Consider the following 14,133-nt stretch of genomic DNA (forward strand, 5'->3'; position numbering starts at 1 on the left):
TCTTTTACCTTACCAGCCCTGAACAGGGCCCTTTGCGGGGCATGCCCCAAGAATTTCAGCTCTTTTGCCTGTAAAAAAAAACATACTATACCCCCCCCCCAACATTACAACCCACCACCCACATACCCCTAATCTAACCCAAACCCCCCTTAAATAAACCTAACACTACCCCCCTGATGATCTTCCTACCTTGTCTTCACCATGCCAGGTTCACCGATCCGTCCTGGCTCCAAGATCTTCATCCAACCCAAGCGGGGGCTAGACATCCACTGAAGAAGTCCAGAAGAGGGTCCAAAGTCTTCCTCCTATCCGGCAAGAAGAGGACATCCGGACCGGCAAACATCTTCTCCAAGCGGCATCTTCTATCTTCTTCCATCCGATGACGACCGGCTCCATCTTGAAGACCTCCAGCGCGGATCCATCCTCTTCTTCCGACGACTAGACGACGAATGACGGTTCCTTTAAGGGACGTCATCCAAGATGGCGTCCCTCGAATTCCGATTGGCTGATAGGATTCTATCAGCCAATCGGAATTAAGGTAGGAATTTTCTGATTGGCTGATGGAATCAGCCAATCAGAATATAGTTCAATCCGATTGGCTGATCCAATCAGCCAATCAGATTGAGCTCGCATTCTATTGGCTGTTCCGATCAGCCAATAGAATGCGAGCTCAATCTGATTGGCTGATTGGATCAGCCAATCGGATTGAACTATATTCTGATTGGCTGATTCCATCAGCCAATCAGAAAATTCCTACCTTAATTCCGATTGGCTGATAGAATCCTATCAGCCAATCGGAATTCGAGGGACGCCATCTTGGATGACGTCCCTTAAAGGAACCGTCATTCGTCGTCTAGTCGTCGGAAGAAGAGGATGGATCCGCGCTGGAGGTCTTCAAGATGGAGCCGGTCGTCATCGGATGGAAGAAGATAGAAGATGCCGCTTGGAGAAGATGTTTGCCGGTCCGGATGTCCTCTTCTTGCCGGATAGGAGGAAGACTTTGGACCCTCTTCTGGACTTCTTCAGTGGATGTCTAGCCCCCGCTTGGGTTGGATGAAGATCTTGGAGCCAGGACGGATCGGTGAACCTGGCATGGTGAAGACAAGGTAGGAAGATCATCAGGGGGGTAGTGTTAGGTTTATTTAAGGGGGGTTTGGGTTAGATTAGGGGTATGTGGGTGGTGGGTTGTAATGTTGGGGGGGGTATAGTATGTTTTTTTTTACAGGCAAAAGAGCTGAAATTCTTGGGGCATGCCCCGCAAAGGGCCCTGTTCAGGGCTGGTAAGGTAAAAGAGCTTGTAATATTTGTATTTTAGAATAGGGTAGGGAATTTTTTATTTTGGGGGGCTTTGTTATTTTATTAGGGGGCTTAGAGTAGGTGTAATTAGTTTAAAATTGTTGTAATATTTTTCTTATGTTTGTAAATATTTTATTATTTTCTGTAACTTAGTTCTTTTTTATTTTTTGTACTTTAGATAGTTTATTTAATGTTATTTATTTGTAGCAATTGTGTTTAATTAATTTATTGATAGTGTAGTGTTAGGTTAATTGTAGGTAATTGTAGGTAGTTTATTTAATTATTTTATTGATAGGGTAGTGTTAGGTTTAATTATATCTTAGGTTAGGATTTATTTTACAGGTAAATTTGTAATTATTTTAACTAGGTAACTATTAAATAGTTCTTAACTATTTAATAGCTATTGTACCTGGTTAAAATAATTACAAAGTTGCCTGTAAAATAAATATTAATCCTAAAATAGCTATAATATAATTATAATTTATATTGTAGCTATATTAGGATGTATTTTACAGGTAAGTATTTAGCTTTAAATAGGAATTATTTATTTAATAAGAGTTAATTTATTTCGTTAGATAAAAATTATATTTAACTTAGGGTGGTGTTAGTGTTAGGGTTAGACTTAGCTTTAGGGGTTAATACATTTATTAGAATAGCGGTGAGCTCCGGTCGGCAGATTAGGGGTTAATAATTGAAGGTAGGTGTCGGCGATGTTAGGGAGGGCAGATTAGGGGTTAATACTATTTATGATAGGGTTAGTGAGGCGGATTAGGGGTTAATAACTTTATTATAGTAGCGCTCAGGTCCGCTCGGCAGATTAGGGGTTAATAAGTGTAGGTAGGTGTCGGCGACGTTGTGGGGGGCAGATTAGGGGTTAATAAATATAACATAGGGGTCGGCGATGTTAGGGGTAGCAGATTAGGGGTACATAGGGATAACGTAGGTGGCGGCGATTTGCGGTCGGAAGATTAGGGGTTAATTATTTTAAGTAGCTTGCGGCGACGTTGTGGGGGGCAAGTTAGGGGTTAATAGATATAATACAGGGGTCGGCGGTGTTAGGGGCAGCAGATTAGGGGTACATAAGTATAACGTAGGTGGCGGTCGGCAGATTAGGGGTTAAAAATTTTAATCGAGTGGCGGCGATGTGGGGGGACCTCGGTTTAGGGGTACATAGGTAGTTTATGGGTGTTAGTGTACTTTAGGGTACAGTAGTTAAGAGCTTTATAAACCGGCGTTAGCCAGAAAGCTCTTAACTCCTGCTATTTTCAGGCGGCTGGAATCTTGTCGTTAGAGCTCTAACGCTCACTGCAGAAACGACTCTAAATACCAGCGTTAGAAAGATCCCATTGAAAAGATAGGCTACGCAAATGGCGTAGGGGGATCTGCGGTATGGAAAAGTCGCGGCTGAAAAGTGAGCGTTAGACCCTTTAATCACTGACTCCAAATACCAGCGGGCGCCCAAAACCAGCGTTAGGAGCCTCTAACGCTGGTTTTGACGGCTACCGCCGAACTCTAAATCTAGGCCTAAGATAGCTACAATGTAATTAATAATTACATTGTAGCTATTTTAGGATTTATATTTATTTTACAGGTAACTTTGTATTTATTTTAGCTAGTTAGAATAGTTATTAAATAGTTATTAACTATTTAATAACTACCTAGCTAAAAGAAATACAAAATTACCTGTAAAATAAATCCTAACCTAAGTTACAATTAAACCTAACACTACACTATCATTACATTAATTAAATAAATTAACTACAAATAACTACAATTAAATACAATTACATAAACTAACTAAAGTACAAAAAATAAAAAAGCTAAGTTACAAAAAATAATAAAAATAAGTTACAAACATTTAAAAAATATTACAACAATTTTAAGCTAATTACACCTAATCTAAGCCCCCTAATAAAATAACAAAGCCCCCCAAAATAAAAAAAATCCCTACCCTATTCTACATTAAAAAAGTTCAAAGCTCTTTTACCTTACCAGCCCTTAAAAGGGCCTTTTGTGGGGCATGCCCCAAAGAAAACTGCTCTTTTGCCTGTAAAAGAAAAATACAACCCCCCCAACATTAAAACCCACCACCCACATACCCCTAATATAACCCAAACCCCCTTAAAAAAACCTAACACTACCACCCTGAAGATCATCCTACCTTGAGTCGTCTTCACTCAGCTGAGCCACCGATGGAACCGAAGAGGAGATCCGGAGTGGCAGAAGTGATCCTCCAGGCGGCGCTGAAGAAGTCTTCCATCCGATGAAGTGATCCTCCAGGCGGCGCTGAAGAAGTCTTCCGTCCAATAAAGTGATCCTCCAGGCGGCGCTGAAGAAGTCTTCCATCCGATGAAGTGATCCTCCAGGCGGCACTGAAGAAATCTTCCATCCGATGAAGTGATCCTCCAGGCGGCGCTGAAGAAGTCTTCCATCCGGGCGATGTCATCTTCCAAGCAGGGTCTTCAATCTTCTTTCTTCAGGATCCATCATCCAAGATGGCGTCCCTTCAATTCCGATTGGCTGATAGGATTCTATCAGCCAATCGGAATTAAGGTAGGAAAAATCTGATTGGCTGATTGAATCAGCCAATCAGATTCAAGTTCAATCCGATTGGCTGATCCAATCAGCCAATCAGATTGAGCTTGCATTCTATTGGCTGTTCCGATCATTTTTTTATTTTTTGTACTTTAGTTAGTTTATGTAATTGTATTTAATTGTAGTTATTTGTAGTTAATTTATTTAATTAATGTAATGATAGTGTAGTGTTAGGTTTAATTGTAACTTAGGTTAGGATTTATTTTATAGGTAATTTTGTATTTCTTTTAGCTAGGTAGTTATTAAATAGTTAATAACTATTTAATAACTATTCTAACTAGCTAAAATAAATACAAAGTTACCTGTAAAATAAATATAAATCCTAAAATAGCTACAATGTAATTATTAATTACATTGTAGCTATCTTAGGGTTTATTTTACAGGTAAGTATTTAGATTTAAATAGGAATCATTTATTAAAGTATAGTGTAGTGTTAGGTGTAATTGTAACTTAGGTTAGGATTTATTTTACAGGTAAATTTCTCTTTATTTTAGCTAGGTAGCTATTAAATAGTTAATAACTATTTAATAGCTATTGTACCTAGTTAAAATAAATTGAAAGTTACCTGTAAAATAAAAATAAATCCTAAGATAGCTACAATATAATTATTATTTATATTGTAGCTATATTAGGGTTTATTTTAAAGGTAAGTATTTAGTTTTAAATAGGATTAACTTAGTTAATAATAAAAATATTATTTAGATTTATTTAATTAATATTTAAGTTGGGGGGGGTGTTAGGGTTAGTGTTAGACTTAGGTTTAGGGGTTAATAAATTTATTACAGTGGCGGCGGTGTAGGGGGGGCAGGATAGGGGTTAATAAATGTATTATATGTGGCGACGGTGTAGTGGGGGCAGATTAGGGGTTAATAAGTTTAATATAGGTTGCGGCGGTGTCCGGGTGCGACGGTTTAGGGGTTAAACTATATATATAGTTGCGGCGAGGTCCGGGATCAGCAGGATAGGGGTTAATAACTTTATTATAGAGGGCGGTGGTATAGGGGGGGCAGGATAGGGGTTACTAGGTATAATGTAGGTTGCGGCGGTGTCCGGGAGCGGCGGTTTAGGGGTTAATACATTTATAAGAGTTGCGGCGGGGTCTAGGAGCGGCGGTTTAGGGGTTAGTAACTTTATTGAGTTGCGGGAGGCTCCGGGGGCGCCGGTATAGGGGGTAGAACAGTGTAGTTAGTGTGGGTACTTAGTGACAGGCTAGCAATAAAGCTGTAAAAAAGCCAAAGAGCAGCGATATCGGATGAGTGATAACTCTCACAGTCTGTTGCTCATCGCCCCGTACTTGGTGTGCGGCTTTTTGACAGATTTATTGATAACTTAGGCAAATTTTTTCAGGTCCGCGGCGGCGAAGGTAGGCGAGCTTAGGCGGGCGTATTGGGCCGGCGAAGGCAGGAAAGTTGACACGTTGATAACTAACCCCCATTGACTTAAAGGGACATTGTACACTAGATTTTTCTTTGCATAAATGTTTTGTAGATGATCCATTTATATATCCCATCTGGGTGTTTTTTTGTAAAAAAAAATATAGTTTTGCTTATTTTTAAATAACATTGTGCTGATTTTCAGACTCCTAATCAAGCCCCAAAGTTTTAGAGGTATACTGATGTATACTGACTTCAGACCTTTTTTTATATGTATGGGGAGGTTCTGCTATCAGCCCCTTTCAGTGGGTGTCCCAGGTTTATCTCATTAACAGAGCTAAACTGGGAGCTTCTAAGTAAGTTTTTACACGGTTTTATACTGGATTTTTATATCAGTATCTGTGCATATGATTCTTTACAGTAGTGTCTATTACATGCAGTTAAATGAAAATTTGTGTATACTGTCCCTTAAAGTGCTCTAATTTGTTAGATCATTTAACTTTTAGCACAGGTATGTTTTGGAAACAATATTAAACTCTCACGTGCGGATTAAACATAAAGGGCTTTTGTGCCCATGTTGTGCGGGTTTGCTGAATGGAGCCTGCATGCACTGGTTAAGAAACAGGGGCATATGAAACCTCAGAGGTGGGAAAATAAAAGCTAGTATGATTGACAAGCTCTGGTCTCGCACATTTGGTTGTGGCGGAGAGGTGACACAAGTAAAAACCTATGCAATGATAAAATGCCTTTTTGCTAACCTCAAATGCAAATGGACTTGTACCTTGGCTGGGAACCACGTCTGCTCGCTGTATGATAAATGGGACCCATAGCTTAACTCATTGTGGCTTCTAACTAGAACATGGCTCTGAAGCATTTAGGAGCAAGACTTTGGTTATGTGTTTAAACCCTTTCCAGTGTTATGAATTTCATTGCAGCTGTAGCAACATCCCTAAGGATCATGAGGCAGTTATCTATAGTGCATACACAGAGGGACAAAATGTATTTTAATGATGAATAATTGTCTTATTTAATAAAAATAGAGTATTATTGTGAAAAACATATAAAAATAATGCATACATTGTTATGCCACTCTTCCAATACATTGCCTGTACTCTACTGATGTAGTTTACAAAGAAAAATGTACTGTATGTATAAATGTATATTATGTAACTATCCTATACTGTAAACAGATGCAATCAAACTTCAACCTCTTTTCCCCTAGTCAATGAGCAGTAGTTGTTCAGGCAACACAGCCTTCTACCAGTTATTTTGTTACGTTTAAAAATAAAAAGTACATTTATATTTAGGAACATCGCTGTGACAATTGAAATGTAAATTAATGGATTTCAATTTTGAGAAGACATTTTACAGATTAGCAAAAATGCTTCTAGTATATGGTATCACTGCTTCAGTAACAGTGTTTACTGTGCGCATAGCATATTTACATATGCCTCTTGGACCTTCCTTCAAACACAGTGATATTTTAAGAAAAAAGTGGTGGCATGTATTGTGAGTCAAGGCTAATGTACTACATATGCTCTAAGCAGGCACGGTGCTCGGATACATATTCCTGCAACAGATATAGATGTGTTCCAAACACAGTAAAAGCTATCACTAAAACAGTTATAACCTATTAAACACACTTAAATAGGAAAAAAAATCTTACTTTCAAAACTGAAATATATTCATGTGCATTTCAGTTTTGTGTTTTGTATCCCTTCAAAAAAAACAAAAAACAAAAAAACATGTTTTTAAATTGGAGCAAAAACATATATGGCGTTGGACTGGCCTGGAAGTGATTACATGGTCCTTTAAAAGAGTAGATTACTGTTTGTACATAGGGAAAAAAAACATAAATGGAATTTTAATGTACTCAGGTGCAAACTATGTAGCTATGTAAACGTAGTGACAACTGAAATAGTGTTACTTTTATCATGTAATATGATATTTAACAGATCAGTAATCCAATCAAAATGTTCTTTCTGTAGAGCTTTTGTTGCCAAGCATTTGTTACTAGGCTTACATTAATACCCTCATGCCAAAATGCTGCATGACAAAGTACAAACTGTTCAAGATGAGATACCCTCACCCTCCACATCAGATCTGTGTTACTTAGTGTTGTTTTCACTATGACTACTTTATGATAATCCCACAAGCTTTCCTACAATATAGATTACACACAGTTACACATTTGCTCTTTTAGCTACAATCACAGATTTCAAAAGGAATTCATAAGAACAAATTTATAAAACAGCTGGTATTATAGGATATGTTATATTTAACTGACATGAAACTGATTGAAAACCACATGTTCTGTAGCTATGGTGCAACGCTGCCTTCTACATAAAAAAAATAAAATAATAATTTTGTTTAGAATATTGGACTTTAAGGGACATAAACCACAGAAAATGATTCTGTAAGTCAGTGTAGAATTAAAAATAAATACATTAAAACAAAATACAATTTACTTCTATGATCAAATATACTTTTTCTTTTGGTATCCTTTGATGAAAAGCAGGTAGAAAGTTGTAGGAGTGTACGTGTTACTAGAGCAATATATGTCCATAGTCTGATAACTATGTTATACATGTAAAAGATCAGTAGGTGGTAGCAGTGTTTCCTGTCATGTACTGCTCTAGAAATGGGCACACTACCTATCTTCAACAAAGAATATCATGAGAACAAAGTCAATTTGATAACAGAAATAAATTGAAAACTTTTTATAAATTGTATGCTCTCTCTGAATCACAAAGGAAAAATAAAAGTGGGGTTTCATGTCCATTTAAGTCTGTAGTATTTGTTTACAAATACAGACTTTTATGACCTGATTATTAAAAACTTGTCAAGAAAAATAACACAAAAAAAACCCCCTCTTATTTTGAGCATTATATTGCAATATATGTGTCTCTCGTTCACATATTAAGCCCTAGCCAGTGACATAAACAGTTGTTAAGTTAAAATTTGCCTTTATAAAATTCCTTGAGGACCCTGGAGTACTGATATAACTTCTTATATAATATCTCACCAGTTTGTGTATTAGGATTGCGATTAATTCGTGTGAGTTTAAAGGCCGCTTCGCAGCTGTCAGCACTGGTGTAACTGCCAAAGGTTCAGTAGGTGTGGCTGAAGTTTGGTTTGCAGCTTCAGGGGGTAGAAATAGTCAAATGTCCACATTATGGCGTTTTATTAGTTGCACAAATGCTTCAACTAGTATTCATTTTGCCTGTTGATTGTTTCTGTTGTGTAAATGTTAACTTTCGAATATAGAATTATTATTATTATTAATGGTTATTTGTAGAGTGCCAACAGATTCCGCAGCGCTATAAACATAGGCGATATTCAAGGTAGCAATTATTGGGATCAAATGGGTAGAGGGCCCTGCCTAGAGTCGCACTGTATGTATGTAACATTCCATAGACATATTGATGTGTATGAGATTTGCATAAACAAACGTAGTATATTTTACAAATATTAAACATTCATTTAACAAATATATTAAAATATTCACCCAACCCATAAAAAGGCCCTTTTGGGCAGCACGATTTGTATACAGTTGAGTAATTCATTATCACCCTCCTGTAGTGTATAACAACTACATTTTGTCTAAACTTATGATTCATAGTTTAAAAATACAGCTGCAGATAACAACAGCTGTAATGGATAATTATGGAATTTAAGAGCATTAATCTTTATTTTTACATAAAACACTCTCACCTAAGAAGTGACATTCTATGCTAAAAAACAAATAAAAACAAAACTATTTTATTATTAATTACCCATTGACATATTTTTGCATAAGTACCATAACAGTTTCCAATAAATTCCAGTTGTGCAACAAATTTCAATGTTTTTTAGTTAGTCCCAAAGTAATCTCCTTCTAGGATATAACGATTGCATCCAACATCCAAATAAAGGGGAATGAACTCATTAAAAGTTGAAAAGTTGAACTCCTCAGTTACTAATCATTTGGGAGCCAGATTATGAGTTGTGCAATGGAAAGAGAGGGGAGGAGTCGGGGTCAAATCAGTATGATGTAAGGACCAGAAAATATCACTTTTCATCAGTAGCATTCACCACCTGTGCTATTAGGGTCATGGAAAGCAAAATATATGTTTTAATGCTTATGGAAGAACATCAATCATGTTAAATATTTATATATATATAGAAAAAGATGTTGAAATTATCTGGGTATGTTTGTGCCCAGCTCATAGTGATTTATTAGAGTTCATGGGCTGATTAGGGTAAATCCCACATAAAATAAAATAAATAAGATTTTACAAGTGATTAGGATCATATTTATATGCCATTGTTTTATTTTTCAGATAATGGGACTGCTTTCTGAATTATAAGAAGCAGTGGTCATCCAACCACTGTTTATTACCCTCTCCGCCACTTCTGAGTTGGCGGAGATAAAACAACTTGAACACGTTTATGCAGTGTGATTGACTGGCACTGCTTTCCTACAGTTGGTTTTGCAAGAGCAGTTGGTGTAACTGCAATAGGATGGTCAGGTGGACAGGTTCCCTAGTTGGGAACCTTAGCTGCCTGCAATTTAGTACTCAAGGCCCATTGTTTTCATAATACATTGTAATGTCTTCAGCAAAAATGATAGATAAGATACTGCAAAACAATGCACATTTTGGTAACATTATGCTCATGGATAACCTTATTTGCTCCTGTAACAAGTCTGGATTGGCTTCTCCAAAAAAAGCAAGTGGTGAGTGGTATTTGGTTGACATGTTATTTTACAGCAGAACAGCAGAAATGTCTTGTAATTTTGTGTGTCTTTAAATGCAGCAATGTATATTACTTTACACTACAGGTCACAATGGAAAACAGAATTTCTTTAACTTACTATTAGATAAAACAATTGCGTAAAATCAATGGACAGATGAAAAACATTTGCACACTGTCAACTTACATCACTCAAAGGAACCAACATCATGTGATATCCAATTAAAAATGTATTTACTATACTTTTAATTATATAAATAAAAGTTATATTACATAATATGTTAACCGTAAATAAAAATAAATATATATATATGCATTTTTTACACTATAAAACAAACCAATAAATTGGTTACATCTGTGTCTCTCTTCCAAAAATGCCCTATATTAAAATATTTAACACATACTATGACCAAGTATTTTGAACAATTTTAGAATTTCTTGTGTAACAATTACCTGTAATAAAGCTAAAACCATTATTGTGCAGAAAAATAGCAAAACTGATCCTGTAAGCTGAATTTGACCTTACTGTATCAAATGTGTTAACTGTTAAAATAAACCATTTAGCTTTCAAGGGAAAATCAATTAAGGGACCATAATAATGTTGGTCTCTTTGGGGATAGCATCTCTTACAGAGCTCTGAAGGGGATATAAGTGGATTGCTACCTATGATAATGGATGCATAAATCATTAGAAAACAACTATTAGTATACATCAGGGGTATCATTATTCAGTACTCGAACCACAAACAGGCCAATTCTGCCTAATCACTCTGCTTGAGTACAGGGTACTGAACCTAATTATAGGATTATTAAAGTATTGTTTGTTGGATTGTTTAATCTCTGTGCTTCAGCACAGAGTACTGAACCTAATTATAGGGGCTAAAATGTATGAAGACATATCAATAAAAGGGTGTATTTCTTTATTTAAAGAGTGTTCTTGAACTGCAAAAGAAAATATAAGTATGAAAGGTATGGGAGAATTTTGACTTACAAATTGTAGAAACCACTATTTTTTTTATAGAATTAATGTTAAATTTTATTAATTTGTATTTGGTAAATAATTGAACCGCTTATGATAGTGTTTTAAATTATTGTAAAAAAATATCAGTTATAGAAAGCAAAATGTCTTGAGCAAAGTGTATAAATTAATAACAAAAAATAATAATACAAACCACATACTCAAGAGAGGAAGGGATGGAAATGTGGCTCAGAAATGTATTGGCAATATTAAAATTTGGGATTGGAGTATATTGGATAAGCTTATAAATGGGCATATATTTCCGTTCTATTTTTATTGGTTTAAAAAATAAGCACATTTTATATGAAATGAAAATGCTATGTGCAGTCAACACCCTTTACAGGAATGGAAAATATTTTAGTGTTTACCAACCACACTATATCATCTTCCTTATATAAGTCATAATAATGGCATATATTTCTTTACAGCTAAAATTCTCCAGAACGAAGGTACCATATACAGTAGCATGAAAGGGAAGCATCGGAAATGTGCCAACAGATGGATAAAACCACAACATTTTTCCACAATGTTATCAATTATTTTACTAATGTTTCTGCCAGCAACTGACTGCTTGAAACCGAATATTCCACGACTCAAGCTTTCCTACAAAGGTAAATGTATTTTACAGTTATATGATATTTTTCATGTGCCTATCTGGGATTTATAGTTCCATCTTTATTTACTGTGGTTTTGGGACAATAATCCATCGTTCCAGATATATGTTGAAATAGAAGCCTCTCTAAATGCCCTGCCAGCTGTTAAAAAGAACAAGTTTAAAAGCAGTTACAGAAAAATAATAGATATGTATTCCTACTCTGAAGAACTTACAATCACTGAAGAGAAACTAGATAACATGATATGCAAAGGAGACATTTCAGTTGTTATAAGTCATTAGGCTTATTTATGTTGATTTGAACTTTAAAGGGACAGTCAAGTCCAAAAAAAACTTTCATGATTTAAATAGGGCATGTAATTTCAAACAACTTCCCAATTTACTTTTATCACCAATTTTGCTTTGTTCTCTTGGTATTCTTAGTTGAAAGCTAAAACTAGGAGGTTCATATGCTAATTTCTTAGACCTTGAAGCCTGCATCTAATCTGAATACATTTTGACCACTAGACGGCATTAGTTCACGTGTTTCATATAGATAACATTGAGCTCATGCACGTAAAGTGACCTAGGAGTGAGCACTGATTGGCTAAACTGCATGTCTGTCAAAAGAACTGAAATAAGGTGGCAGTCTTCAGAAGCTTAGATACAAGGTAAATACAGAGGTAAAAAATGTATTATTATAACTGTGCTGGTTATGCAAAACTGGGGAATGGGTAATAAAGGGATTATCTATCTTTTTAAAGAACAAAAATTCTGGTGTTGACTGTCCCTTTAACCCCTTAATGACCGCAACGTACCTTGTATGTCGCTTGTCATTAAGGGTTTTCATGTTTATAATTGTGCAAGTCCAGCCGCAAGCCATGGGACTGCTCTATTCTACCCTCCCTTCTTCCTGCTGGTCACCAGAAATAGCGTGATCTCGCTGCTGGCAGTGAGATTGTGCTTTTAATAACTCAATACCCATAGAAAGACCAGCAACATACGGAGTACGTCGCTAGTCCTTAAGGGGTTAAAACTGGTGAGATAAGTGACTTAAAAAGGGGACATTCTATACTAAATAAATGCTAGACAGAATGTTGTATTGAAAGCAAAGATTAGCATGAGAATAATATGCAAATATATTCTTTAAAATTTGTATTAATTCTTCAAATAAGTTTTAATCTCCATGTTGTAATTTAGGATTTCTTCTTTGCTGAGGCCAATTAGGAACAGTTATAAATAGGTCACTAATCTGCAGCCAGTGATTGTGCAGAATATAGCAGTGTAACATCTGGAATCTGCCATTTTAACAGGAATTAGAAAGCCTACGATTTTCAGAATTAAATTACAGTAAAAGGGGGACAAAATAAATAATGAGCAAATAAATTTGTTTAAAGTTTTTTTACTACGTATAATTAAACATTTTGCATTGTAATCCTACAGTGTTTAATGTTTTTTTTAAATTGTTAGTAAATGAAGCCTTATCAAAATTGTCCTGATTAATCTATCCATCCCTGTCTATATCACAATCATTCTTTATGTATTTGTTAATTTTTTTTAATAGCTATGTTTTATTTTTCAACTGTGGTTTCATTGTCTGTTCCTATTATTTTTCTGTAGTGTAGAGCCACACAAGATTCATTGTTTACCTGGAGAGCTGAAAGCAACTAGTTTCTCTCTGAGCTTGCGTACAGTCATTTTGATTCGTTTTGCAGTAACTTTTATGATTGGATGGGAGGCCTAAATGCCATCCTTGGACACAAATATTATTTTAAGGGGGTAGATAGGGTACTCAAGAATATGTAAGCATCATATAATAAATAAAAATAATTACGGGCAGTTTTAAAATATATATTTTTTTTACATATTAATTAATTTAAAAAAAAAAGGTGCTAAACTCACCCTGATGTGCTATGGCAACTCGCTAAAGTCAGAGCCTTGGCCGCCCACGGCACAGTATTTCCACCTCTAAACCAATAGCCATGCTTGTCATCTAACAGTGTTCTGTATGCTAGCATGGTTATTGGTTTAGAGGTGGAAACGTCACCTCATTGGTAGAATTGGCACAGACAGGGTGAGTTTTGCACCCTTTTTTTACTAAACGATCAATGAAACTCCAGATTATTTTTAATGATGTTAAACCCTAAGATTTTTTTAACACTTGGATTTACCATTACTTCAAAATCTGGACACTGGACAACAGTTTGGAGGTATGATTCATAGGTTTATGCACCTTTATAGTCAAAATGTTGCTTTTCCCACTCTCCCTAGAGATCAAGAATCTAATTATGTCATTTGTTTTCCAGCATTTGCAGGTTATAGAATTAGCTTTCTCGCTTCCCTAGGAAGTATTGGAAAAGCACAACTTTTACTCAGAAACAAGAGTTGAATTTCATTTAAAGATTTTGAGCGTTAATTGCGCTAGAAGTAAGATTTTATACAAAGTTAGAATATGACGCGCGTGTTCACATATTCTCCCATAGAATCAATGGAGAAAAAAAGTGGAAAAAACATCCCACTCTTGCG

General features: G+C 35.8%; 1 protein-coding gene across 1 annotated transcript in view; it reads left to right on the top strand.

The window, feature by feature from the left end:
- Nucleotides 1-14,133, top strand: part of SEMA3D (semaphorin 3D) — a 257,776-nt gene that overhangs the window by 52,650 nt on the left and 190,993 nt on the right. The window contains exon 2 of the mRNA XM_053716507.1: nt 11,444-11,626. Within this exon, the coding sequence (XP_053572482.1) occupies nt 11,482-11,626 (145 nt within the window). The 5' untranslated portion in view covers nt 11,444-11,481. The remainder of the gene's footprint in view (nt 1-11,443; nt 11,627-14,133) is intronic.

The sequence above is a fragment of the Bombina bombina genome, chromosome 6 (assembly GCF_027579735.1).
Source record: "Bombina bombina isolate aBomBom1 chromosome 6, aBomBom1.pri, whole genome shotgun sequence".
NCBI classification, from domain to species: domain Eukaryota; kingdom Metazoa; phylum Chordata; class Amphibia; order Anura; family Bombinatoridae; genus Bombina; species Bombina bombina.